Genomic DNA, 26905 nt, shown 5'->3' with positions numbered 1-26905 from the left:
AAAGTAGAACTCTGCTATGTTTAACCCATACTTCCACCATTGTGGGCATATGGAGTTGACGACAAGGTTGTATTCTTGATTTTATGCACCTATGTGCGATGGATATGGCTGACTCACTTATACTCACTGGAGTATTTCAAAATATCTACAATATGCATGACTGAGCATCTTATGCAAGAACGCACTTAATTATAGGGATCTCAGCACTGTAAAATTGTCCCTTTCTATATAAAACACACTCAAAATACACACTAAAGGCAAAGGCATCATCTTCACAATCCAGGACACGACTACAACGCCTGTCTATTTAGAGACTATGGAAAAGTGGTCTCCTGCAGCTCTTCAGCGGTTGTGAAACTACAACTCTCATCATGCCCGGAGAACTACAACCTATGCTGAGCTGAACTTAGCTCGGAAATAACATAGTTAGCCCTACTGAAGATATGTCCAATAATAGAAAAGATTCAATACAAAGTGGAAACGTTAAGTCAAAATTAAGGGGGACCACAAAAATAATTTCCTCTGGTGGGCCCAAGAAGCCCCAATGTAGGAAAATAAAAACAGCAAAAACTGATAGTGGCTACGTAAGTTGAGTCTATCCAAAATTACGCGGTGGCCATTCAAATGAATAAGTGGGGTCTCGAGCAGGAAGACCCCCTCTATGACATGAATATGCCCTAAGAGGACATCAGGACGTTAAAAGCTGTTAATGGAGGTAATTATCCTACCCACTCCAGTGACAGTTTTAAGGATAAAAAGGTCTACCACTGGCACCAATAGGCAGCCTTTTAGCTTCAGGATGGGGAGGCAAAGATATTATACCAATATGAGTGATCAGGTCACTGCCTCCCACAAGAACATGTTACTGCTCTTCTGCTGCTTTTTCTGTTGCCATTCATTCCATTAACTTAGTGTTTTATCCCAGATATGGGAATCTAAAGCATTGCTTAAATCTTCGTTCTTCAGGAGCACACCTTTCCCAATCCTTCTGGCCGTCATGCGATGACGGTCTTTGGTAAGGGGCCTCAACTGTCCCTGGAACTGGGACCCTAACTATCCCTCTCCTCTTGAAGGTAGAGAAGTCTGAGTCTCCAACCTTACTATGCTCTTGATAGGCTATATTCACACGTTGCGGTTTTTACCGCGGAACCGCAGCGATTTTGCCGCTGCGGGTCCGCTGCAGTTTCCATAGCGTTTCCATTTACATGTAAACCCTATGGAAACCGCAAACCGCTGTGCACATGCTGCGGGAAAAACCGCGCGGGAACGCAGCGGTTTAAAACCCGCAGCATGTCACTTCCTTGTGCAGAATCGCTGCGATTCTGCACCCATAGGAATGCATTGAACCGCTTACTTCCCGCATGGGGCTGTGCCCACGTTGCGGGAAGTAAGCGGATAATGTGCGGATGGTACCCGGGGTGGAGGAGAGGAGACTCTCCTCCAGGCCCCGGGAACCATATTTGGGGTTAAAAAAAAGAATAAAAATAAAAAATCATGTTATACTCACCCTCTGAAGTCAGCGCTGCACGCGGCCGTCCGGTCAGAGTTGCTGTGCGACCAGGACCTTCGGTGACGTCGCGGTCACATGACCGTGACGTCACGAAGGGTCCTTCTCGCACAGCATCTCTGGAACCGGACCGCCGGGTGCAGCGCCGAGGGATCGGGACGTCAGAGGGTGAGTATAACCAATTTTTATTATTTTTAACATTACTATTGATGCTGCATATTGCTGCATATGCAGCACCAATAGTATAGGCGGAAACCCGCAGCGGAAACCGCGGAACAAACCGCGATAAATCTGCAGGGAGAACCGCAGTTGTTTTGCCCTGCAGATTTATCAAATCCGCTGCGGGAGAACCCGCAGGGACAGGACGCTATGTGTGAACATAGCCTTAATGTCCTAAGCTGTCACCTCCCCTTCCCCCAGGAGGCCTGGGACAGATATGTTAGTGTATAAACAAGTAAGACAAACAGGGATAACAAAATGTAACTTACATACAAAAACACCCACCAAGGTTATCCAGAAATAAAGGGAAAGATAGGAAGGTACAAACCAAATGGGAGTAGTATAATGGAGAAAGCATGCACCCAAATTCAGCATACAACAATCTCCAGCAGCAACTACAAACTCCAACTTCAACACACCAACTCAGGAAGTAAACTTTCACAGGCAGGGATGAGAAGGTCTGGTCAGGATTTTTATAGGGAGAAAATGAGCAGGTCAGGAGCAGCTGTGAGATGCAGCTGCATATATCTAGTCAGCATACAAAGAGTCATTAACCTCTTCAGCACCAAAGGAAATAAAGTCCATTTAATATGAGGAACAAAACACACAGGCTTAATGGAAGATTTGCAATTCACAATTTGTAATGATGACTGCCAACCTGAAGATGCCCAATCTAGTGATCTGGACAGTTTTTGGGTTACGCACTTGTAAGCTCTATAGCAAAGCCCTTATAAGTCTTGCACTTTGTGCCTAGAAGTCATAAGCTGCAGTGGTGGCCAGTGACCTAGGTGATGAGCAGTAAACTATAAAAATAAAAATCCCCTCCATTCTGGAGAATGGAAGTGATTTTTATTGAGAGGTAAGTTGCTTGGTTTTGCAAGCACTTTGCAATTTCACCCATATAAAAAGTTGAGACAATATCTTTATAATATGACTACAGACTAGAAATTAAATAAAAAACAATATACTTTTATTTATACACATGTGGAATGATCTGCGCATGTTGCATAGCAGTTCCTGTATACAAACAAACTCAAAACTTCATGCAAATAAGGTTCATTACCCGTCTGTATCTGTGTAATGGAAGATGCAAGTGAATGTGGAAATGCAATGGATTAAGGTTCAGCACCATATAAATGAATGATATCCTGCGATTATTTCCAATAAATAGTATTAGGACCCAGGGGCATAGCTAAGCGCCATCACTGGGGCAAACCCTAGCCTTGTAATTAAATACTGTAGTTAATACTCTGATCCCCCCCAGAACCCAACAAATGCCTCCTTGTAAAAACTAAATAAATATGCACCAAAAGTGTTTGCTCCTTAGAAAAAAAATCTCCAAACAACCTTGAATTTTCATCTTCTGCCAAGTTTTTGAAAACTTTTTTTTGGAGGAAACTATAATAAACAATGACCTATTGATTAAATCAGGTTTTTGTGACAAAAGTATTTTTCAAAATTATTTGGGCAGTATATTTTTCCATAACTGCATGAAAAATGAGAAAACTTGTAATTTTCACAATGGCCACTGGGGCTTATTTACAGGCCAACTTCCTGTTGTTTCATGAAGTAACACATGTACATTAGCAGCAATACTTTGTATTGAAGCATCTAATGAGCATGTGCAAAAGTGAATTTGAAGGAAGAATGAGCAGTAGAGCTGAAATATCGGCAAAAGTATAAAAAAAAAATTTTGCATTGTGGCCCATGATGTTGGAGTTAGATTATTGTACTTCTTCTGGAGAGAATGCACACTCACGTTTGGCTAAGTGTGCATGTGCTTCTAATTGAACAAAGGAGTAGATTAACTTGCCTGATCCTTCTTTTGTGACACATTAGATGATTGGTGAGTTTTGCCGAAATTGGCAAGTGTATGTAACATTTATTTTGGAATCTGTCACCCAGCTAACTTGGCAGAGGAGGAAGACTCAATGACTACCCTTACAATTCCTTGTGATACTATAAGCTGCGTGATATGCACAGACTGGGAACAATATTTCTTCTCTATTGATGATGTGATGTCATTTTGGAATCATTAAACCTATCTTGTAATATTTCTTCTGACATAAATACATATTATAAAATACTTTAATACTGCATCATTTTAGACTTTCTGTTGTAGGTTTAAATGTTTTCTACTGGCTCCTCAACTCCTTTTAATGCGGACCTATCACCACATTTCACAATGCAAATTGCATACATTATTAAAAAGATCTCTTAGACCTGATGAGGCTGGTGTGCGCACATTAAAGATCTATTTCAAAATGGCTGTATAATTTTTTTAATGAAAATTCAGTATCCACCAACCTAGCCTGATTGACTGAAGCTTAGTATCCCTCCTTCCTGCTGCTGCTCTTTCCTGCAATGTTCCTCCTTCTTGTAGCTGCTCCTTCCTGCAGTGTTCCTCCTTCCTGCAGATGCTCCTTCCTGCAGTGTCCCTCCTTCCTGCAGTCTCCCTCCTTCCTGTAGCTGCTCCTTCCTGCAGTGTTCCTCCTTCCTGCAGCTGCTCCTTCCTGCAGTGTTCCTCCTTACTGCAGATGCTCCTTCCTGCAGTGTTCCTCCTTCCTGCAGCTGCTCCTTCCTGCAGTGTCACTCCTTCCTGCAGCTGCTCCTTCCTGCAGTGTCCCTCCTTCCTGCAGCTGCTCCTTCCTGCAGTGTCCCTTCTTCCTGCAGTGTCCCTCCTTCCTGCAGCTGCTCCTTCCTGCAGTGTCCCTCCTTCCTGCAGCTGCTCCTTCCTGCAGTGTCCCTCCTTCCTGCAGCTGCTCCTTCCTGCAGTGTCACTCCTTCCTGCAGCTGCTCCTTCCTGCAGTGTCCCTCCTTCCTGCAGCTGCTCCTTCCTGCAGTGTCCCTTCTTCCTGCAGTGTCCCTCCTTCCTGCAGCTGCTCCTTCCTGCAGTGTCCCTCCTTCCTGCAGCTGCTCCTTCCTGCAGTGTCCCTCCTTCCTGCTGCTGCTCCTTCCTGCAGTGTCCCTCCTTCCTGCAGTCTCACTTTTTCCTGTAGCTGCTCCTTCCTGCAGTGTTCTTCCTTCCTGCAGCTGCTCCTTCCTGCAGTGTTCCTCCTTACTGCAGTTGCTCCTTCCTGCAGTGTTCCTCCTTCCTGCAGCTGCTCCTTCCTGCAGTGTCACTCCTTCCTGCAGCTGCTCCTTCCTGCAGTGTCCCTCCTTCCTGCAGCTGCTCCATCCTGCAGTGTCCCTCCTTGCTGCAGCTGCTCCTTCCTGCAGTGTCCCTCCTTCCTGCTGCTTCTCCTTCCTGCAGTGTATCTCCTTCCTGCTGATGCTCCTTCCTGCAGTGTCCCTCCTTCCTGCAGTGTCCCTCCTTCCTGCAGCTGCTCCTTCCTGCAGTGTCTCTCCTTCCTGCAGCTGCTCCTTCCTGCAGTGTCTCTCCTTCCTGCAGCTGCTCATTCCTGCAGCATCCCTCCTTCATGCAGCTGCTCCTCTCTGCAGCGTCCCTCCTTCCTGCAGTGTCCCTCCTTCCTGCTGCTGCTCCTTCCTGCAGTGTATCTCCTTCCTGCTGCTGCTGCTCCTTCCTGCAGTGTCCCTCCTTCCTGCAGTGTCCCTCCTTCCTGCAGCTGCTCCTTCCTGCAGCGTCCCTCCTTCCTGCAGCTGCTTCTTCCTGCAGTGTCCCTCCTTCCTGCAGCTGCTCCTTCCTGCAGCGTCCCTCCTTCCTGCAGCTGCTCATTCCTGCACCGTCCCTCCTTCATGCAGCTGCTCCTCTCTGCAGCGTCCCTCCTTCCTGCATCTGTTCCACCCAGCAGATTCTCAGTATCGTTCTTCCTTGCTGCTGCTGAGCCCCACCCATCGTTATCTGATTGACAGTTCCTCAGTGCCCCTCCTCCCTGCTGCTGAGATATCACACTACTCAAGACAAGCTGCAACAGTCAGTCAGGCAGGGCAGGCGAAGAGGGAATAAATTTGGACCCAAGAGCTCTCTCACGCTTTAGCTGGACTTAAAAAAAAGTTCATTTTAATATCAGAATTATACAGCCCTTCTGACATGAATTTTCAAAGTAAATACACCAGTCTTACCTGGTCTAAGAAGTCAATAGTATATGCAGTTTGTATTGTGAAATCTGGAGACAACTGGAAATATGTTTTGTGACATAATCAGACTGAAGCCCCCCACCCCCACTCCATATCCATGAGATGCGTTCAACTTCCTTTCCTTCTATTGGCAGATCTTGGAGCGACCTTTCTTATATGGTTCTTGGAGTTTAAGCTTCTTGAAGACAGCTTTTCCTTTGAGCTTGATGACACTTTCTCCTTCTTTAACTGGAAATTAACCTGAGGATATAAAAGGAAGATTAGTGAAGTATGTAGGAACAGAAAATAGATGGGACTATTTTTGTCAATTTTTTGGGATCTACCAAAATCCTACAGACTGACAGTCCGGGCAGACTTTCTACTGAGGTTGGATTCTAAAGTGGGTTTCTTTGGATATTCAAGTACATCTTATCAAAAACATCTTGACATTGACCAATCTTCCCCACTCTAGTGAACTAATGTGTGTTTGGCTGAACATCCATCTTCTAGAGGCTGAAAATTATGGTCAAATGATGGTTCATTGGCAATCTGATGTCAATGTTCCCTTTACTTCCATTATATTGTCCATGGACATATCTCATTAGTAAAAAAAAATTGGGGGCAAATTACATTTTTTAGATCTTTACTAGCTTATTCCTTGGCAGTCTCCACTGTTGGCACCATTATTAAATGTTTCGGCAAGCGTCATTGACATTGAATGAACAGCTTGGCCCAATGTTTGACTTCACCTTCATGCCACGGCCAATTTCCCAAATAAACTAAATGGTTTGTCACCGTTTCGCCCCACTTGGAATTTTCTAATAACATTTTTCAGTATATTAGATGCTAAAATGAATGAATGGTGTGATTTAAAACTGCAACTCATCCTGCAAAACAAGCCCTGATATGGAAAAATTCAAATGTTATGCCTTTTGGAAGAAGGGAAGGGATGAAGGTGTAAAAATTAGAAAAATGCTGCATCATCATAGGGTTAAAAAGGTGAAGCTTCAGAGCCCCCATGTAACCTCAAGGACCTGCGACGCTCCGGAGCCCCAATTAAAAAATCTGTAAAATGGACCTCCACCCACCATGTCCAATTTCTGATACTACTGTCTTCCAATGTGGCAGAAGACCTCTGAGCCCTCTTAGACTTCAGGTACCAGGTAAGACGTCTATCATTGCACCTTCCATAGCTGTTCCCCTACTAAAACTCACCAGGGTGGGCTCATCTGGACCAACTACTATAGTTGTGGTCTTTGCATAGTAGCCATGTGCTGACACTGTTATTGTGTAAGTGTCTGGTAATAAAAGGCGGAAATAATCTCCTTCCTTACCTACAAAAAAATACAGTTATACATTGGTCATTATCATTAAGAAATGGATTTTGGGCAAAGAATTAAAAAAAAAATTGAGTCTCTACTTACTTGAAAAGATGTTATGGTTAATTCCTGCAACTGAGATCACAGCATTGGCTATGCCATTATTATTCTCGTCCGTCACCATCCCTTTAATTCCTTTGTGAACCTAGGCAAAAATACCAACAACTTTAGTGCATTGTAGCTGACGGTCATTTTCAGCCGGGTGACCGCGACACTGTAGCTTGTAGAACGACATGTGAAACGAGCCGTGCCGTAAGCTTCACATTGTATTTGCTATAATTCAATGTTTTGCCAAGGTTTACAAAAAGTGGCCGTGCCCCTTGTTTTTGTAGTTGTTTTATTTTCATAACTGATGTTTAATAATATTCCTTCTATTTGGGGGGATTATTTAACAATTTCTGTGAAGGGGATTATAGTTATGGTCAATAAGGTGAGTAATAAAACATAACAGAGTGATCTAAAACTGGTTCCATTAAACAAGTAATAAGATATATTCAAAGAAGAATCAACAAAGAAAAACAGGTTAAAGGGAATCTGTCACCCCAAACTTCGCCTATAAGCTAAGGCCACCGTCATCAGGGGCTTATCTACAGCATTCTGTAATGCTGGAGATAAGCCCCCGATGTAACCTGAAAGATAAGAAAAATAAGTTAGATTATACTCACCCAGGGGCGGTCCCGCTGCGGTCCGGCCAGATGGGCATCGCGGTCCAAGTCCGGCGCCTCCTGTCTTCCTGTCGTGGCTCCGGTGCAGGCGCACTTTGTCTACCCTGTTGAGGGCAGAGCAAAGTACTGCAGTGCGCAGGCGCCGGGAAAGGTCAGAGAGGCCCAGCGCACTGCAGTACTTCGCTCTGCCCTCAACAGGGCAGACAAAGTACGCCTCCGCAGGAACCGCAGCGTGAAGACAAGAAGAGGATGTCATCGCAAAGAGATAGGAGCCGCTGGACCGGACCGAGACGCCCATCGGATCAGACTGCACCGGGACCGCCCCTGGGTGAGTATAATCTAACTTGTTTTTCTAATCTTTCAGGATACATCGGGGGCTTATCTACAGCATTACAGAATGCATTACAGAATGCTGTAGATAAGCCCCTGATGCCGGTGGGCTTAGCTTATAGGCGAATTTTGGGGTGACAGATTCCCTTTAATGCAAGATGAAAAGTATGTGGAAGGAAAAGTTAGGAAAGGTAGAGGGGAAGGGGAAGGAAAGAAAAGGACAAAGGAGAAGGTTTGATCAGATAAACCTAGAGAGTAGGGACGGGGAAAAGATCATCCTTATTGAAACAATATTTATAATAAAACCATTTTCAATTTGCTTCATTAAATATGTAATTGTACTTCTCGGCATATAATAAAGCTTTTAACCTAAAAGGGGGCATTCCGAGTTGAGGAAAGAAATAGGTTCCAAAATGACCATGTGGAATAGAATTTATTTAAAGAATTGTTTCTTAGAGTGTAAGAATGTTCAAAAGAATTCTGGGTAACTGATACATACATATATATTTTTCTGGATACATATATATATATATATATATATATCTGATCTTCTTTTTCTATTAGGCATGGGGTTGTATGAGATTAGGAAATGGACTGCTTTTATTTTCAGGAACCAGCGCCACCCTTATTCATTGATTGAGCTGGGTTTTGCAGCCCAACCACTTCAGTGTCTGAAGCTGAACTGCAATACCAAAAGTATCACATAGAAAATAACACAAGCAAAAAGTCTTGTTGTGTATGTGGCTCCCATTGAACGCAATAATAAATCTGTATGCAGTAAGCTCCCCCTAGTGGTAACTACCGGAAGCCAGAAACTCTTCATGCCTTCGGACGAATCGGACATCAAGAGGAAGTCTGAGCGGCGACCGGCAGCTCGCCTCCTCCTGACGTCAGATATGACTGGTGAGAGTGAAGCCAGAACTGATTGTTATGTCACGTGAGCCATGCGCCCAGTCTCATGCAAGCCTAGGGAGAACAAGTACCGACCCCGCTAGAACGGCACCAACACCGGAGGTGAGAATTGCTATTTTACTGGTGCAAACATGCTGATTGATATGGGGATATATTAATTATGAAACATCCACAATGTCTATGTGTACTGATGATTCTGCTGAAAGCTGAAATCCGCAACTATTACAATGTGGGGGCACTATTATTTCTTGGGGTACATTTATAGTTTGGTGCACTATTACTGTCTGGGGCACTATTGTTTTAAAGGGCACAGTCAATGTAACCATCATTTTTGTAAGGTAATTATAGATATGCTACCATTATTTCAGAAGTACAGTATTTGAGGGCAAAGGCCGTAACAAGACAGAATTGGGGATAGACGGTAAGTAGGATTGGATGTTTATCTAGGTTGAGAAAAGCTTGGGAGGATTCTCAAACATTAAGGTGCCCGATATTTCTGAGCAACAAACTCTGCAGACAAGTTGTAGCTGCAACCACCAGGCCATGGTGGTCTGGGCCAGAAGGAAAACAATGAGTGAATGTCTACAATCAAGGATGTCGTCCTGGATTTACCTGTACAGTATTCACTTATAGAGTCTTCTCCCTGTATACCACTATATGGTCACTGTATGGCGGTAATATCAGTCTTTGTGTAGTGGTTATATGGTGATATTATTCAGTCACTGGTTAGGATAAAGGTTATGGTGTGGCGGTATTGTTTGGACCTTGTCCAATAGTGTCATTAACAGGGTGGTAATATTTAGTCCTAGTTTATACTTATGTGCATAAGAGAGGGAAGGGGGTGTAGGATGGCATCACAAAACCTGTGGATCACACATGTATTCCCACAGGCATCATTAGATATGACGTCACCGGCCATGCTTACCTCCCCATGCAAACGTGGGCGCAGGCAAAATAACCGTTTCCTGCTACTGATCTCCGCACACTGATTTGACCCACTTTTAAGTTAGAATTTAAGATAGAATTTTTTTTTTTTTTTTAAATCTACAAATATGAGACTATAAAAACTTGATTTAGAGAATTGACCATTTTCTGGTCGCACATGGCCCTTACTGGTACAAGATGAGCATCTAAGGAGAATGATTTTCATCTTGTCAATGTACATACAGTCGTTTGCAGGGGGGATCGGACTTGGCCGGGGGGCTCGCGGAACGTTTCTTTAGAATCTTACCCTTAGAGTAAATGATTTGCTAATCAAAGTGTCACATTTAATTACGTGCTTTTAAAACGAGACGTACAAACACATCGGCCAGCCTTTGACAAAGCGCTCTGTGTTTTTTTTAAATGCCCCAATTCCTGCTTGGCCCAAAGAACACAGGGACAATTATTCCTCTACTATATGGCTACTACAAATAAAGGCTGTGGAGTTTTGGGGGCTTGTAACACAAAATGTATCACTGACTGGTGTCTGTTCTATGTTTGCCGGGAAACATCATATTAACGGTGAAGCTGGACACCCAACAAAGTGCGTAGTGTGTGCGGTGAGCGTGGCCTCAGGCGAGCAGGAGCCATGGTGTGTAGCCTTAGTGTTCGGTTCTTCCTCTCTACATTTCCTCTCCCAGGTTACTTCAGTTTTGTATTTTAGGTATATCCTTAAGTTAGGGGTCTGCCGATGAAAGCGGCTCATTTATGGCACGCACATGAGTGTCTGGATATGGTGACCTGCATAACCCTAAATTACCCCGGAGCTTTCGCCTACACTCAGCGGAGCAGAATGTTTTTGTAATCTTTAGAAGTCCTGCCCTGCGCCCTTATTCAGCATTTGTGTGCTCCGCCATATGGCCTAGATATATATATATATATATATATATATATATATATATATATATCATTGTAGAAGCAAATAGAGTCTGCAAGGAGGAAGCGATCAAAGGTGTGCTGAGCAGCAAAACTCAACATCCTTCCATGCAAATCGATATTAACAGGGATAATTAGGATGTATTATGCCAGTATCCCACTAAACTGTGTGCACCCAACTTACAGCTGAGGTCCTGATCATATAGTCAATCATTAAAGGGGTCAACCAGGCTTAAGATATTGGTGCCTAATTGTTAGGATAGGTCATCAATATCAGATTGGTGAGGGTCCGACAGCCGGCGTACCCATAGATCAGCTGGATAAAAACTTGGATCACCACCGTCCCGTCATACTGGTGCTGCAGATCAGCTTCCCCACTGGTATGATGGATCATGAATATCATAGTATTGAAAACTCCTTTAAAGGGAACCTGTCACCCCCAAAATCGATGGTGAGGTAAGCTCACCGGCATCAGGGGCTTATCTATAGTATTCTGTAATGCTGTAGATAAGCCCCCGATGTATCCTGAAAGAGGAGAAAAAGACGTTAGATTATACTCACCCAGGGGCGAGGTTGAGTAAACTCTGCTAGGTTCCGTCACAGGGTACACCAGATTATTGGGGTTAATAGCACTAGGACACCTTTGTGATGCTGCTGTTCTTCACCACTGAAGTCAGTTACGGCAGCACAAGTCCCAATTTCCAGCAATTATTACCTGTTCTATGAATGAGATCAGAGCTTCCCGGTTTCCAAACCATTCCCTTTCCAGCTCCTCCTCACGTGGAAACTTGTTGCAGCTCAACTCCAGTGTAATTTCAAAGCAATTCTTGTAAAGGTAATTGAAATCTTGCATACCTGTACAATACAAGAACAAAGCAGAACTCAGGCAAAGCAGGAATGTCACATAGATTAGCCTGACTGCTGTGCATGTGAGATCTAGTCAGGCAGTGATAATCTCCTGCTCATAAAACACTGATTGTACAACACACAGTCTAGTAAGTGACACATCCCTGGAATCTTGCTCTCTTGCTGCTATGATATTAAATAGCAAAAACTTGCTGACAAAAGACTTTTAATATGGAGTCAGACTCCCACTTCCAGCTATAACAGCTTCCACTCTACGGTAATTTCTTCAAGATTTTGTGAGGTCAGACACTGATGATGGAGGAGGGAGCTGGACTCACAATCTCCATTTTCGTTCATGTTCTTCCACACCAAACCCCCCTAACCACTCCATACTGAGACTCGTCCATCAGACTGCCAGAGTTGATTCGTTTATTCGTCACTGCACAAAACACGTCTCCTCCAGAGTCCAGTGATGGCGGCTTTACACCACTCCATCCAACACTTGGCATTGTGCTTGGTGATGTATGGCTGCATGCAGCTGCTTGGCCATGAAGCTCCCGGCAGTGTTGGTGCTGATGTTATATTAGAGGAGGTCTGGACTCTGCAGTTATGGAGTCAGCAGAGCGTTGGTGACTTTTCTGCCCTCTGCTCCTCCTCAGCACTCGGCCCCCCGCTCTATAATGTTACGGGGTGGCTGAGTTGCTGCGGTTCCTTCCACTTCTCAAAAGTATCACTCACAGGTCATGGGGGGAATATTTAGGAGTAAGAAATGTCATGAACAGACTTGTTACCCCGCTGGCTTCTATTACAGGACCGTGCTGGTATCAGTGAGCTCTGCACCACCGGCCGCTATGTCACATGTGAGTAAAGGCAGGCGGCACGGCGGAGGATCAGATGTTATACACTGGAGCAAAGGGGACTGAAGGAGAAACCCGAATGCATGAATATAAAGGTGCATCTCAATAATTAGAATATCATCAAAAAGTTAGTTTATTTCAGTTCTTCAATCCAAAAAGTGAATCACGTATATTATATAGAGTCATTACACACAGAGTGATCTATTTCAAGTGTTTATTTCTGTTAATGTTGATGATTATGGCTTACAGCCAATGAAAACCCAAACATCATTATCTCAGGAAATTGGAATAATTAACAAAAACACCTGCAAAGGCTTCCTAAGTGTTTAGAAAGGTCCCTTAGTCTCTTTCAGTAGCTCCACAATCATGGGGAAGACTGCTGACTGACAGATGTCCAGAAGGCATCACTGACACACTCCACAAGGAGGGTAAGCCACAAAAGGTCATTGCTAAAGAAGCCGGCTGTTTACAGAGTGCTGTATCCAAGAATATTAATGGGAAGTTGAGTGGAAGGAAAAAGTGAGGTAGAAAAAGGTGCACAAGCAACTGGGATAACCACAGACTTGAAAGGATTGTTAAGAAAAGGCCATTCAAAATTTTGGGAGATTCACAAGGAGTGGACTGCTGCTGGAGTCATTGCTTCAAGAGCCACCACACACAGACGTATCCAGGACATGGGCTACAAGTGTCACATTCCTTGTGTCCGGCCACTCATGACCACTAGACAATGCCAGAAGCATCTTACCTGGGCCAAGGAGAAAAAGAACTGGACTGTTGTCAGGGGTCCAAGGTGTTGTTTTCAGAGGAAAGTAAATTTTGCATTTCATTTGGAAATCAAGGTCGCAGAGTCTGGAGGAAGAGTGGAGAGGCCACAATCCAAGCTGCTGGAGGTCTAGTGTGAAGTTTCCACAATCAGTGATGGTTTGGGGAGCCATGATATCTGCTGGTGTAGGTCCACTGTGTTTTATCAAGACCAAAGGCAGCACAGCCGTCTAACAGGAAATTTTACAGCACTTCATGCTTCCCTCTGCCGACAAGCTTTGTGGAGATGGAAATGTCATTCTCCAGCAGGACTTGGCACCTGTCCACACGGCCAAAAGTACCAATACCTGGTGTAAAAACAACAGTATCACTGTGCTTCATTGGCAGCAAACTCACCTGACCTTGTCAAGAGGAAGATGAAACAACAGACCCAACAATGCAATCGAGCTGAAGGAAGCTATTAAAGCAACCTGGGCTTCCATAACACCTCAGCAGTGCCACAGGCTGATCGCCTCCATGCCACGCCGCATTGATGCAGTAATTGATGCAAAAGGAGCCCCGACCAAGTATTGAGTGCATTTACTGAACATACATTTCAGTAGGACAATATTTTGGATTTTAAAATCATTTTTTCAAGCTGGTGTTATAAAGTATTCTAATTCACTGAGATAATGACTTTTGGGTTTTCAGTGGCTGTAAGCCATAATGATCAACATTAACAGAAATAAACACTTGAAATAGATCACTCTGTGTGTAATGACTCTATATAACATATGAGTCACTTTTTATATTGAAGAACTGAAATAAATTAACTTTTTGACGATATTCTAATTTTATGAGAAGCACCTGTATTTTGCTCTGGTTAAATGTCTACAGCCCTGGGATCTCCATCTGAGTATTGGTGAAACCCAGAGATGTACGGTATATATGGAGATATATATATATATATATATATATATATATATAAACGTTACCACAAAGCGGTATTTAATGACACCAATTAAATATAACCGCTATACTATAGTTGCTAAATATACACACATGCATTCAATGACTCCTACTAACAATACAAAGATGTCCTTTATGCCATATTTAGCAGAATAATTAATAAAGGACGTGGATTGTGGGGTTGTGAGGGCGGTGGTATCTGCAAACGAAGCATTTAACGTGTCGCTAATAATTTACACCCCTAGAAATAATCTCATTAACTATTTTAGGCATTTGCTCCGCTCAACCGTCAATGACTTCAAACAGTGAAGTTTGATAATATAAAGCTTCAAGTTTTCGATCCACAGAGAAAAGCGGAAATACCCCTGGTTCTTAAAGGGTTAAAGGGTTTTCAGGTTTTGGAAAACCCCACTTCCCCAAATACAGTTTGTTTGTAACCTCCCCCCCCCCAACAAACTGAGCCTTACTCACTCTCCCCAGGTCCAGCTCCGAGTCTCTGCCACTGCGACCTGAGTCCCTTGTTGTTTGCATGGCTGTCATCATGTTAGCAGCACTGCAGGCAATCAGTGACTTCAGCAGCTCTGAGAGGCTTGTGCCTTTCAACTTGGGCAAAGCAGTTGAGCTCCCTTATTGGCTGCAGCGTTGCAGACAATAACAAACACCAGGAGCAGAAGGTGGAGACTCAGCGCTGGAACTAGGTAGGATGAGTAAAACATTTTTTTTAAAGAATTGTAGCCAAGGGAGAGAGTTTTTTTCTGAAAATGGAAAACCCCTTTAATAAAATAGGCTGTCAGTCATCAAATAGGACCGCCCACTGGACTCCTAAGCGGAGATTTAAATTAAAATAATCCTATTTACAGTGAATATGTTATTCTATATCATGCTGCTCATGGATCAGAACTCATTTTTAACTAGACACGAACCATTTCAATTCACCAAGTCGGTAAGGTCTTCTGAGAACTAAGATGAGATACAGTCACAGGATAAGAAGATCTGAGCACTTGGGATAATTAGTTCTCACCTTTAGAAAGAGAATACCAAGAAGCTCCATTAGTGATTCCATTGGGGAAATAGTCTCCACAGTTCCACCCGTGGTGCATCCAGCCATGGGAGTACGAGTACGCCATTGCAAGCTGTATAAAGATGAAGAAGAAAAAAAAACAGTCAAACATCAACTTATATTATATAAATTTAACATATGTCTAAAGCAGTAATAAACTTACAAAAAAAATAGAGAAATAAAAAAAATATTCAAATGTAATACTCATAAGAACTCTAGCGGCTTTAGGCCTCTTTCACACGTCCGTGTCTCCGTGACATTAGCTTCTTAGGGCCAGGTCGATGATTATGATATGGTTACCCTATGCTAATGTTAGGTCATCAGTGGTAGAGTGATAAAGGTCCAACACTCGGCACCCCCTCCGATAATCTGTTACATTCCCCTTATGTGTCCGCTGGAAGTACACTGTGTATGGAGGCAGAACATCACTGTTCCGTACACTATGTACTGGCATTCTCGGGTAGCAGCTCAGCTATTATTGATGTATCGTAAATGGTTGCCACGTTGCACTATACAAGATTGGTCACTACACATTGCATGGAGATGTAATGTTATGGCTCCATATACTGTGTACTTCCAGTGGACATGGAAGGATAATGCATCAATATCACAGTCCTGGACAATCCCTTTAAATGGATGTCCATTGACTATCCCAAATTGTTAGAAGGGTATGTACAATAAGCACTTCTCAAAGTGACCACCAGTGATCAGCATTAGATTTTTAAAGCAATGGGCTGTCTACGTAACGCAGAATGGGATGGATTCTCCAGCGTTAGTGGCCCTCTTATAACCACTACTCACGCTGGGCAAGGGATGAAGACCCCGATATTAACTCAGAATTTTCTATTAGGGTGTTTGAAAACGGGTCTTATAAATTAAGACAGAATACTTGGAAAAACATATTCGTGGACTACTTCATAATGTTTTGCTTACCCTCAGGCAGTAATAAATTGGCATAAACCACTGTACAACCTATGTCCAGATGCAGCCCGGACTGGCCCACAGGAGTACAGGTGAATTCCCCGGTGGGCCCCTGTGCAGGAGTAAGTCACTAACCCTCCAACATGAGCAGTAGTTGGGATAAGATATTTGACTACATTTTATCACTCACTCAGTAAACTGCCTAGTTTATTATGATATAGAAGCATAGGTACATTTATGAAAATTATACATGTTGTGTAACATTTGCATGAAACTTTATAGTGGGCCCTCGGAGTCAATGTTACCGGTGGGCTGTAGCCACCCCAGCCTGACACTGTGCATATGCATCAACTGTAATACAACATACGGTATATTTGGAAAAATATCCAGTATTCACCACATGTACATAGGCGTCAACCACTGAAAAAAAATGTGTCTAGCGATACAAACTGGAATACAACATATATAAAATATAGATCAATCATAGCACAACACGTTAAACTCGAGAAAACCATTTCAAAAGTTTGCAGACATCAACCATGTGGCCAAAAAAATATATATAAATGTCTCGAGATGTCAAACACAACACAAAAATACCAGAGATCATCCATGTGGCCCAAAAAAACAAAACAAAGGCCAACATATGTCTGTAGAGGTGAAACACAACACAAGTGACCAGTGATCATCCGTCTGGGAAAAAAAATGACCCACTGACAACATATGCCTGGAGCTGTTGACCCCTGTGCAAGTAACCAAAGTAAAAACAAAGCAAAGACCACCGTATGTCTGGAGACGTCAACGGCAACACAAGTGACCAGATATCAACCATGTCTCCCCCCAAAAAAACACAAAGGTCAATATATATCTTGAGACCATAACACAAGTGACCAAAAAGATAAACCACATGCCCAGCCAGAAAGAAAAACACAATAGATATGATACATATATCTAGAAAACATGTGTTTTGTGACCATTATGAAGGGTTTGGCAAGTTTACGGTTTAATTAGTTTCTATATCCATAGGGTATACCATAAGTGAGGGATAAGTGGAGAAGGCACTGCACATGCGCTGCCATTGCTTAATTCTTTCTCTGCCTGATTATAGCAGCAGTATCATCCTATGTGGAAAAAAGTCAGGGGACCCCCAATTTTTAAGGTACAGGTACCAGAGTTTTGACCCACACATGCTGGACAACTCATGTCATCTCCACAAGATGTGTCTGTAGAAGAAATAGATGAGTTATTTCAGTCTTTAAAAATTTACGGTCAACAATACTAGATAGACAGTAGTCCGCCTCCAATCAGCATTTTTTTTTTTGCGTTGAAACAAGTAGAGGAGCGCTGCGAGAACTTGAATGTCTGCCCGCTAAAGAAAATACGAACCGCTGTAAACATTGAAGAGGCTGCACAGCCTCTTTAAACAGCTAATTCGAGGGGGTACTGATAGTGAGACCCCCCACTAATCTAATCCAGCTTTGTTTGATGGATCATCCATATATAACCCCCTATATGCCATCAGTTACCTTCACAGTATACATAAAAAAAAAGCAAATATTACACAAAAGTCTAAAAACCACCCTAAGAAGAAGAAACAACCTTCTGTAACATGTGTCTTAAAGAGTCAATTGTTGGGGTGGCTTTATGTGCCAATGTTCTCAGAACATCCATGAGGCTCCCAGAAAAAGAGACCTCTTGGACTCCTAGAAGAGTTGGTAAGGTTAGGAGGGGGGTCCTCGTGCAAAGCAGCGTGCCTCCAACCCTTTACATGATGCTGAGATCCATTTTATTAGGAGTCGGAAATGTGGCCCGCCTATGCAATAAATATACCGCAACCTCTCAGTAGACAATTTCGAAACACTTACTTTACACATTTGTTAAACGTGTACAGTTGGTCAATATCTTGCAGGACTATTCACTAATGATTTTGAAAAAGTCACAATGTGCGTTTGCGATGAAATCATAATCCTATTGACATGGCCAGTCCATCGAGTGACCGCAGCAATCTGCAGATCTTACAAAAGTTTTAGCATTAGATGAAGCTCTGTGATTTCGACAACTGAAAGTCTTTACACGCAGGGTGATAATCCTCAGCAATAAACAAAATGATCAGAATTTACATTATTAAAGTAGGTAAAGTATGTAAAGGTACATTTCATTTACACCTCCTGAAAAGTAGACTTTCTGGTGCACATTTGGTGCTACAGTATATGCGTGTGCCACAAAAACCAGTCATGATAATTTCCTCCCTATGTGTCCACAGACCAACTATGCAATCTCAACATATTACTGTCCCTATGTTAGTCCACTTCTAAATGTATGGATAAAATGATAACTGTGCGTTATTGTTTCCCTTGAGGTTCAGTCGATCCTCTTTATTATTTTATACTGTTTATATTTAATAGTGTTTTATCCGATATTTTAACATTTATTCTTTTTTTTTTTTTTTTCACAAGTGACATTTGCTTTAAAAATAAAAATCAGAAATATTGTGTTACATGTGTAACCTTCATTAATTAACCATAGTGGAGGATAGTTACAAAAAGCATCTCTCCCCTTTTCTCTGGATGACTATGCACCATGCAATAGTCCAGTGCTGTAGAAGAATTGAACACTTACTGGTTGCCCTGATAATTGCTGGGATCACTTGAGATCACTTTATCTTTTATGGATCATTCCCCCCAAAAAATTAGATAAACATTTTTTTTTACTAATCGCTTCTCATACAATACAGTTGCTTTATTCACAGTCCACTATTCAGACTGCTTTGTTTAATCTTTGAAATATAGTGTACAGGTCAACCATAGTCCCATATGTGCCTAGAAATGTCACGTAGCACACAATAGGAGTACATAAAGGTCAATCCCCAAACCATATGTGCCCAAAAACACCAATAACCCCAAACCAGATGTCAGGAAGGATCAACCACTTTACTTGGAAAAGCAGATGGTGGCGCTCTTGCTATTGACTTCTGAGTAAGCTAACGTCTAAGTAAGTTCTGCAAAATATGAGTCTATGAGTGATTGATTCAATGACCATAAACAATCATACAGTTGTAATCAAAATGATTCAAAATCCATTGCAAATGATTTGCTTTAGCAAAATTTACAAACTTTCTGCTGTTTGCAATAAACCAATAAAAGCAGAACAATGTAAATACCTGAACACAAATAATATAACAAAAAGGTTTCTCCAAAATCATTGCAAAATGCTACTGGCTACTGCAGTCTCAGAAATATTCAACCCCTTAATAACTAGTGTCTTAAATACTTAGTAGAAGCCCTCTGGCTGTTATGACCTGCTGCAGACGGGATTCATAGATAGACTCCAGCTTCCGGCAGCATTTCTGCGGAATCTTAACTCGTTTCTTATGTGCAAAGGTTTTCTATTGCATTTAATAGTTCAATGGTAAAATTGCTGTTATCAGCAATAGACTGACTTATTGACTTCTAAAGAAGAGCTTTTTTCAGGCATGAAGACTGATATTTGGCTTACTGAAATGGAAATAGTGATAAGGAAAATTAAAAAAAAATCAAGATTTTTTAAATATACATTTAACATAAAAACTTGAGTTAAATAATAAGTTAGCTTTCTAATAACACTCTCCCTGTAATCCAAAGTTGACAAGCCCTTTAAAATACAATCACATATTTAAAGCTTTTTATTGTAAAACTCTGAACCCTCTATCAGGGCTGACGCTGTAAGTTTGGACTTTTTAAATCTATTTTTTAATCTTAATATTAGTTGACTGCAGGTCCTGTTGGTATTCAGATGGGATAATTTTGTGCATGTGCGGGATATGAGCGGGGCCTCATGTCATCCAGATGCTTCTAGAACATTTGTGACCCGCATTGGATTAATTACCGATCTGAACAGCTTGTCATCAGGGGTAGCGGTATAGCTTGTCATGCGGCGGTAACCTCTGTTCCGAATGTCCTTGGTTTTATCAAATGGATAGTTCGCCACCACGGCTCCTCCGTGCAGATTTGCTGAAAGGACAAAATTAATCTCATCCATCCAATAGATTAGGGCTAGTGTCTCTGGTTCCACCTGGAAAAAATAGATATCAATTAATAAGCATAACAGGAGGACTAATATACAAATAGGTATTAACAGCTACTTTGGTGGAAGGGCTGACTGCTGGGACCCCCATCGATCTCCAGATTGGGTGTCTATTATTGGAATTGAATGCATTCTGCCACTCCATTCACAGTCCATGGGACTGGTGATGATGGCCAAACACTTGGCTCTCTCCATCAGCCCCATGCACTTTGAATGGACCACGTTGCACCACTACTCCATTCCAAAAAGGGACATGGGGGCCTCAGCCTGGTGACCCTGACTGACCTAGCAGTTATCACCTATCTTATTGAAGGGTAATAACTAATTGTATCCCTTTATAACTGGTTCATTTTGCTTAGGCTACGCTCACATTTGCGTTGTTGGGCGCAGCGTCGTCGACGCAACCAACAACGCAAAACACAACGCTGCATTTTTTGACGCATGCGTTGCCATAAACTAGTAATGTTCTTGAATTTTGGCGCAGGGAAAACGCTACAAGTAGCGTCTTCCGCGCCCTGTCTGGTGCGACTAATTGATGCATACGTCGTAAAACGCAATACAACGCATACCGGCGCATGTCCATGCGCCCCCCATGTTAAAGATAGGGGCGCATGACGCATGCGTCGGTATGCGTCGACATCGCTGCGCCCAACAACGTAAATGTGAATGTAGCCTTATTTTGTTACATGTATGGGACTGAAAAATATAATTTAATTATTTGTAGTTAAAGGGTTAGGTTCAACATTTAAAGCTATCACCTTCCCAAAGGATATGTGGGGGGGATTTGTTGCATCAGTGGCAGATCGACATCTGGGACGCCCACAGATCTGGAAAAAAGGGCTCCGATATGTATGTGATGTACTCGGCTATTTCTGCCCTTTGAATCAGTTGGGGTCCCAGTGTTCAAACCCCCATATATTCGCAAGTCATTGCCTATTCTGTGAATAATTGATTGCTGTAAATGTTGGTAATAACTACGGTATTACTTCTATCTTCATAATTCTGTATGTTGTAAAACTATAACGTCCAGCTGCCAGAAAGCTGCAGACTGGTGGCCACGCGTCTAGATCAACCAGTAGGGCGAGCATGGCCTTAAAGACTTAGGCTTCATTCAGACGTCATTACATTTTCTTGTACGCAAAAAAAACAGACCAATTTCGGATCATATTTTCGTCAGTGTTTCACTTTTTACCATCAGAATATCATCAGTGATTTTTTCATATGCTAATGAAAAAATTGCAAAGCTTCTCCTACCAATGTTAAAAACGGACAGCACACAAATGGCATTCGCGCTTTACACAGATCCATAGATTTGCATTGGCGAGTTTGATCAAAAATGCACAAGTCTCCATTTTCTTTTGAGGATCACTCGATTTGTAAAAACTGAGGAAATGTGAACAGCCCCAAAGAGTATAATGGTTACATGTTCCATCTGCGAAATACATGAAAAGAATTCGTATATGGAAAAATACGTCTGGATGATGCCTATATTTGTTCGAATATTTTCTGCTTCATCACTTGCTTTTTCCTCGCAAGCAATGTCATCTTGCCAAATCCTTCTCTTTAAACTGTTAAGATAATGACCGGTACATTTGGCAAGCAGCAACTGAATAAATAAACTGATTTATTAAGTACAAAGGCAGATAAAGTCATACAGTCGGCAGACCAACTGTCTAAATCCTTAGCACTGTCTTATGTTTGGAGATAAAGAGATGAAAATATTGAAACTGCACAACTTATTCCTTGGAAAAAGAGTTGAGAGGAGTGGGAGGAGGTGAGGTTGGGGTTGTATAAGTTTAGAAAAAGGAGTCGTTTTTCAGAGGGGGTTGCTATTTAGGGAAAAAAACATAAGGCTGCTTCTGTCAAAATTAGAATATCAAATATCATATCAAAAAGTTATCGTATTTTCTGGCGTATAAGACGACTTTTTAACCCCTAAAAATCTTCTCAAAAGTCGGGGGTCGTCTTATACCCCAGGTACGGCGTGTGCAGTGAGCGGTCCTGGATGGTTCCCAGGGTCTGGAGGAGAGGAGACTCTCCTTCAGGCCCTGGGATCCATATTCATGTAAAAAAAAAGAGTAAAAATTAAAAATATGGATATACTTACTTTCTGGCGGCCCTCAGCTCTCAGTGGTGCAAGCGGCGGCCTCCGTTCCCAAGGATGCATTGCTCGAAGGACCGGAGTCCGCCGCTTGCACCGCTGAGAGCCGGGGGCCGTCGGAAGGTAAGTATATTCATATTTTTTATTTTTATTCTTTTTTTTTTTTACATGAATATTGATCCCAGGGCCTGAAGGAGAATCTCCTCTCCTCCAGACCCTGGGAACCATCCGGACCGCACACGCTGCATAAGACGACACCCTGCGTATAAGATGACCCCCGTTTTATACGGCGAGTATATCCCAAACTCCATATTTTATATGGAAATGTTGGGGGTCGTTTTATACGCCCAGTCGTCTTCTACACCCGAAAATACGGTAATTTATTTAAATGCGGCGTGGCATGGAGGCGATCAGCCTGTGGAACTGCTGAGGGGTTATAGAAGCCCAGGTTGCTTTGATCGCAGTTTTCAGCTCGTCTGCATTGTTGGGTCTGGTGTCTCTCATATTTCTCTTGACAATACCCTATAGATTCTCTATGGAGTTAAGGTCAGGCGAGTTTTCTGCCAATCAAGCACAGCGATACTGTTGTTTGTAAACCAGATATTGGTACTTTTGGCAGTGTGGACAGGTGCCAAGTCCTGCTGGAAAATGAAATTTCCATCTCCAAAAAGGTTGTCGGCAGAGGGAAGCGTGAACTGCTCTAACATTTCCTGGTAGATGACTGTACTGACTTTGGTCTTGATAAATCACAGTGGACCTACAATATATGTTATAAAAGTATGATACCCACTGGGGCTGCAATTAGCTTAGACAGGGTTAACTATAATGACCGGCCCAGTTTGGGAGCCGGAGCTGAGAGTTAGTGGCAAGTCAAGGATTTTACAGAGTTAATCAGCATGTGGAGAGCAGTGTGGGAAGCAGCAGGCCAAAGTCAGAGGCTGCTATGGACAGCGTGGTCCTAATACTCGGGGCAGTGGATTTGCTGAAAATACCCTTCTGTGTGATTCTGTCTAGTGAACTAGGGCAACCTCGAGATGGACGTCGGGGGCCTGGGGTGCACTCAGCTGTGAAGCTACAGGAAAAGATAGGCTCAGACTACATGGCATGGAAGGTATTGCAATCCAATTATACTGTTAGTTGTGGAGAAGATTCCCTAGGGTTAGAGAAGCCAGTGAGAGGGACATTCTACCTATACCGAGAACCAGGGCTGAAGTTGTCTCCGGTACCTGTGGGAAAGATGACAATCCGTTGAGCCTTATCCTCTACATCTGCCTGTAAATACTAAAAATACTGCCATTCACCAAGTAAAAGTTGGGTTGTTTTTATGAATCTTGTGTCTCCTGGATTAATTGCTGCCCTGGTTCCAGAAGAGGGATTCCTGGAGTCAGAAGAAGAGGTCTGCAGCCCTAAAGTAAGTGTGATGCACCTCACACACAGCAGCATACCAGGACTGGGACACGAGTTGTCTGTAGGATGCCAAAGCGAGTGGGAACAGAAGCTCGCCCATGACCACCTCGCTTGGGCACCTTACAATTATGTGACTTGGACTCTGGAAAGACCAGAGACCAGAAGTCTAGTAATTACAAGAGCTGCGCAGAATGCCAGCAGCGGAAGTTCAAACTGCCTCTGGCTTCCACCGAGTATCGATGTTGGCACAATACTAGGATCATTTTCCTCAACACTACACACGAATCGATCAAAGTCTTCGGGTAGACCTAGCCTAATACTAGAGTCCTCCTATCAGATCACGCCTCTTACAGGTGTGTCTGCAATATCGGCACCACCTGTAGTTACATCCCAGCTAAGCATGTATGAAATACAAACCTACCTGTTCCTTCCAATTGTCAGGAAGTGGTAAGTGGTCACAAGGCCCTCCATGTTTTTCATTGTAAGAGAAGACCATATTAAGATCAGGAAAATTTCGGTTCAGATCTACATCATTGAAGTTATTTCTCCCAGTTAGATATCCATTAGTGTCTGGCCCCTGTGAAGAAGACAGTTGTTTAATAGATGGCATCAAATATTTTTTGATGGGTATTGAGGTTTTTATATACACTCCTCAACTTTGATATCGGAAAACCAAAAAAGGAAAAATTGTGGAATTACTAAAATCACAGAATCAATACTGTGAGCAGCCTGCGTGGCATAAATGTGTTACTACGGCCTGCGGCGTCTCCAGACTTGTCTCATATCAAGCACATCCAGAACGTCATTGGTTGCCAATTGCAAAGGGAGCTGCCAGCAGCTGATGTTGATGATTTTCCTTAGTGGCAGAACATTCCTTAGACAACCATTTATAACCTCATTTATAGCAGCCAAGACTTGTAAGTGCGGGGAACTCTGCGTGTGGTGCGTAGAGTCCATACTGAATAAATCAAGATATTTTGAAATTATGTTTCCATTATTTCACAATTTGCAGCTCATTAACATGTCCATGAATACCATAATTCTACAACTTTTCCTTCTCGGTGTTGCAATTTTAATGCTGCAGATTGAAGTTTTATGCAGCAAGACATAAAAAGAACAGGAAGACACCAGGAAGCAGTGATCTAAGGAGTTAAGCGATGCTTCTATATATAGAATTACAGAGATCCTTCTCATCAGGCGAGAAAACGCCTCTTACCTCCGTCATCAAGAAACAATAAGAAGTCTCAAACTAGTTTACTGATGAGTCTGACAATACACAGTATGCATGTAGTAAAATGTCCTATTTAGGTCACAATAAGAAGAATTTTAGTGTTTTCAAGCTTTTTTGGCATTTGTGATGATTTTTCTACCAAAAACACTTCATGCTCTACCTCTACCAAAACAAAGAAAGGGGGATTTATAGCAAAATTAATGGTGTTCCCATAATGATGAAGCATTTAGCAAAAAATTAAAAACACACTTCCTCTTGCAAGAGTTTTCCATACTGTACATGCCAATTTTCCAAAATGTTTGAGGTGCGCTGAGAAAAAGGGGAGACTTTCAAGACACCCAAAAGAGTTTGCAAATGCTCTGTGCACCTCCTGAAACTTTCCAAAAGAACATTGCTTCTGGAAGGTTTCTTGTGAATAACTCTGGGATTTTGTTCTGTCATAATATGGAGCCATGATATCTAATTACATATTCAGAACCTAGAAGAGGTGTAAGAGGGGGGGCTGTATGGGGCGCAGCTAAAAGGAGGCCCCCACATGACTGCGTTGCCATGGGAGCAGTGCAGTAGGTTTTCTTTTAAAAAATAAAGGTGTTATTGAGTAAAGGAGCCCGGGGATTGGAAGAGTAGGATTTGGGGTGGGGATTTATGCAAAAAGGGAGGTGGGGGCTTGGGAAAGTGCGGGAAAAGGGGAGATCAGTTACCTTAGACGGGCGAAGTGAGTGGACCTGCTGCCACATCCCTCTCACCATGTCTTCTGTGGACAGCCTGGTAGCTCAGCTTCGTCGGGAGGCCAGTTCCAGGAGGGCCGGATGGCTGGAGGAGCAGCTCACAGGGCTGCTCGGAGGCAGTGGGAGCCAGGACAGCGGGAGCCGGGGCAGCAGAACCAGGCGGTCTAGGCCGCCAGACAGGCTGTCCCCCGACACTACACCGCGCGGCAGGCGCAGGCCGCGGAGCCCCTCCAGGGACCCTGCGGGGGCTGGGGGACGCGGCCGATCCACCTTGCCCGCCCCCTCCCCCGGCAGGAATCCACCTGGCGGCCCTGCCGGCGCGAGGCGGCGCGGTGCTGGGCGAGCGGTGCAGACGCGGCAGGACGCCGGCGCTGCACAGGATGTCAGGGCCGCACTTCCGGTGCGGCCTAGCAGAGGGCGCGGCGGCGCCGCAGCACCGATAGCAGCAGCTTCTACCCGCCGGGGAGCACCTCCCGCGGTGGCGGCAACACGAGCAGGGGGACGGGGAAGGAGCCCAGCGGCGGCGGCAGCATCCACCAGGCAGGAGCCGGGGAGTATCGCGGCGGGCGCAATTGCGGCGGGGGCACCCGGATCCCATCCCCCCAGTGCGCCTGGCTCTGCGACAGGACGGCAGAGCAGACTATCGGGCAGGACAGCGGCGGCATCATGGCAAGGAGCGGGTCGCGGTCGGGCCGCAGGAGCGGCGTCCAGAGGAGACAGTCCAGCGGCTAGAGGCAGAGGAATCACGGAGCCGGACAGATCCAGATCCAGCAGGAGGTCGAGGGACCGGTCGCCTTCGCCAGTCTCGGTCCCCCCTGGTGACGTGGAGGCCAGGGGCGCGGGCCTGGGGCAGATGAGCGGCAGCGATGATTCCGGGAACGAACATCGCGACGAAATGGACCAGCAGGATTCAGGAAGCACGGCTGGTGGGGACACAGCACCTGCGCAGCCACGTGAGTACATGTCCAGTCTTTCCCCAGTGCCGGGTGTTTCGGGTGTGGTGGAGCGGGGTGGGGGCTGTAATGAGGTCCCGGGGGTCAGAGAACTTCTAGCGGGTATGTCGCAGATTTTGCGTAGATTGGATGGGGGCGGGGGTAGC

General features: G+C 43.7%; 1 protein-coding gene across 1 annotated transcript in view; it reads right to left on the bottom strand.

Moving 5' to 3' along the window:
• Nucleotides 1-2674: 2674 nt before the first annotated feature.
• Nucleotides 2675-26905, bottom strand: part of CPN1 (carboxypeptidase N subunit 1) — a 47683-nt gene continuing 23452 nt past the window's right edge. The window contains exons 3-9 of the mRNA XM_069753971.1: nucleotides 24269-24424; nucleotides 20142-20327; nucleotides 15321-15432; nucleotides 11602-11741; nucleotides 7168-7267; nucleotides 6959-7077; nucleotides 2675-6004 (exon numbers count right to left, since the gene is read on the bottom strand). Of these exons, the coding sequence (XP_069610072.1) occupies nucleotides 5873-6004; nucleotides 6959-7077; nucleotides 7168-7267; nucleotides 11602-11741; nucleotides 15321-15432; nucleotides 20142-20327; nucleotides 24269-24424 (945 nt within the window). The 3' untranslated portion in view covers nucleotides 2675-5872. The remainder of the gene's footprint in view (nucleotides 6005-6958; nucleotides 7078-7167; nucleotides 7268-11601; nucleotides 11742-15320; nucleotides 15433-20141; nucleotides 20328-24268; nucleotides 24425-26905) is intronic.

This window comes from Ranitomeya imitator, chromosome 2, assembly GCF_032444005.1.
Source record: "Ranitomeya imitator isolate aRanImi1 chromosome 2, aRanImi1.pri, whole genome shotgun sequence".
In the NCBI taxonomy this organism is placed as follows: Eukaryota; Metazoa; Chordata; class Amphibia; order Anura; family Dendrobatidae; genus Ranitomeya; species Ranitomeya imitator.
Note: the sequence above shows the minus strand (reverse complement) of the source record. Positions and strands in the feature narration are given on the sequence as shown.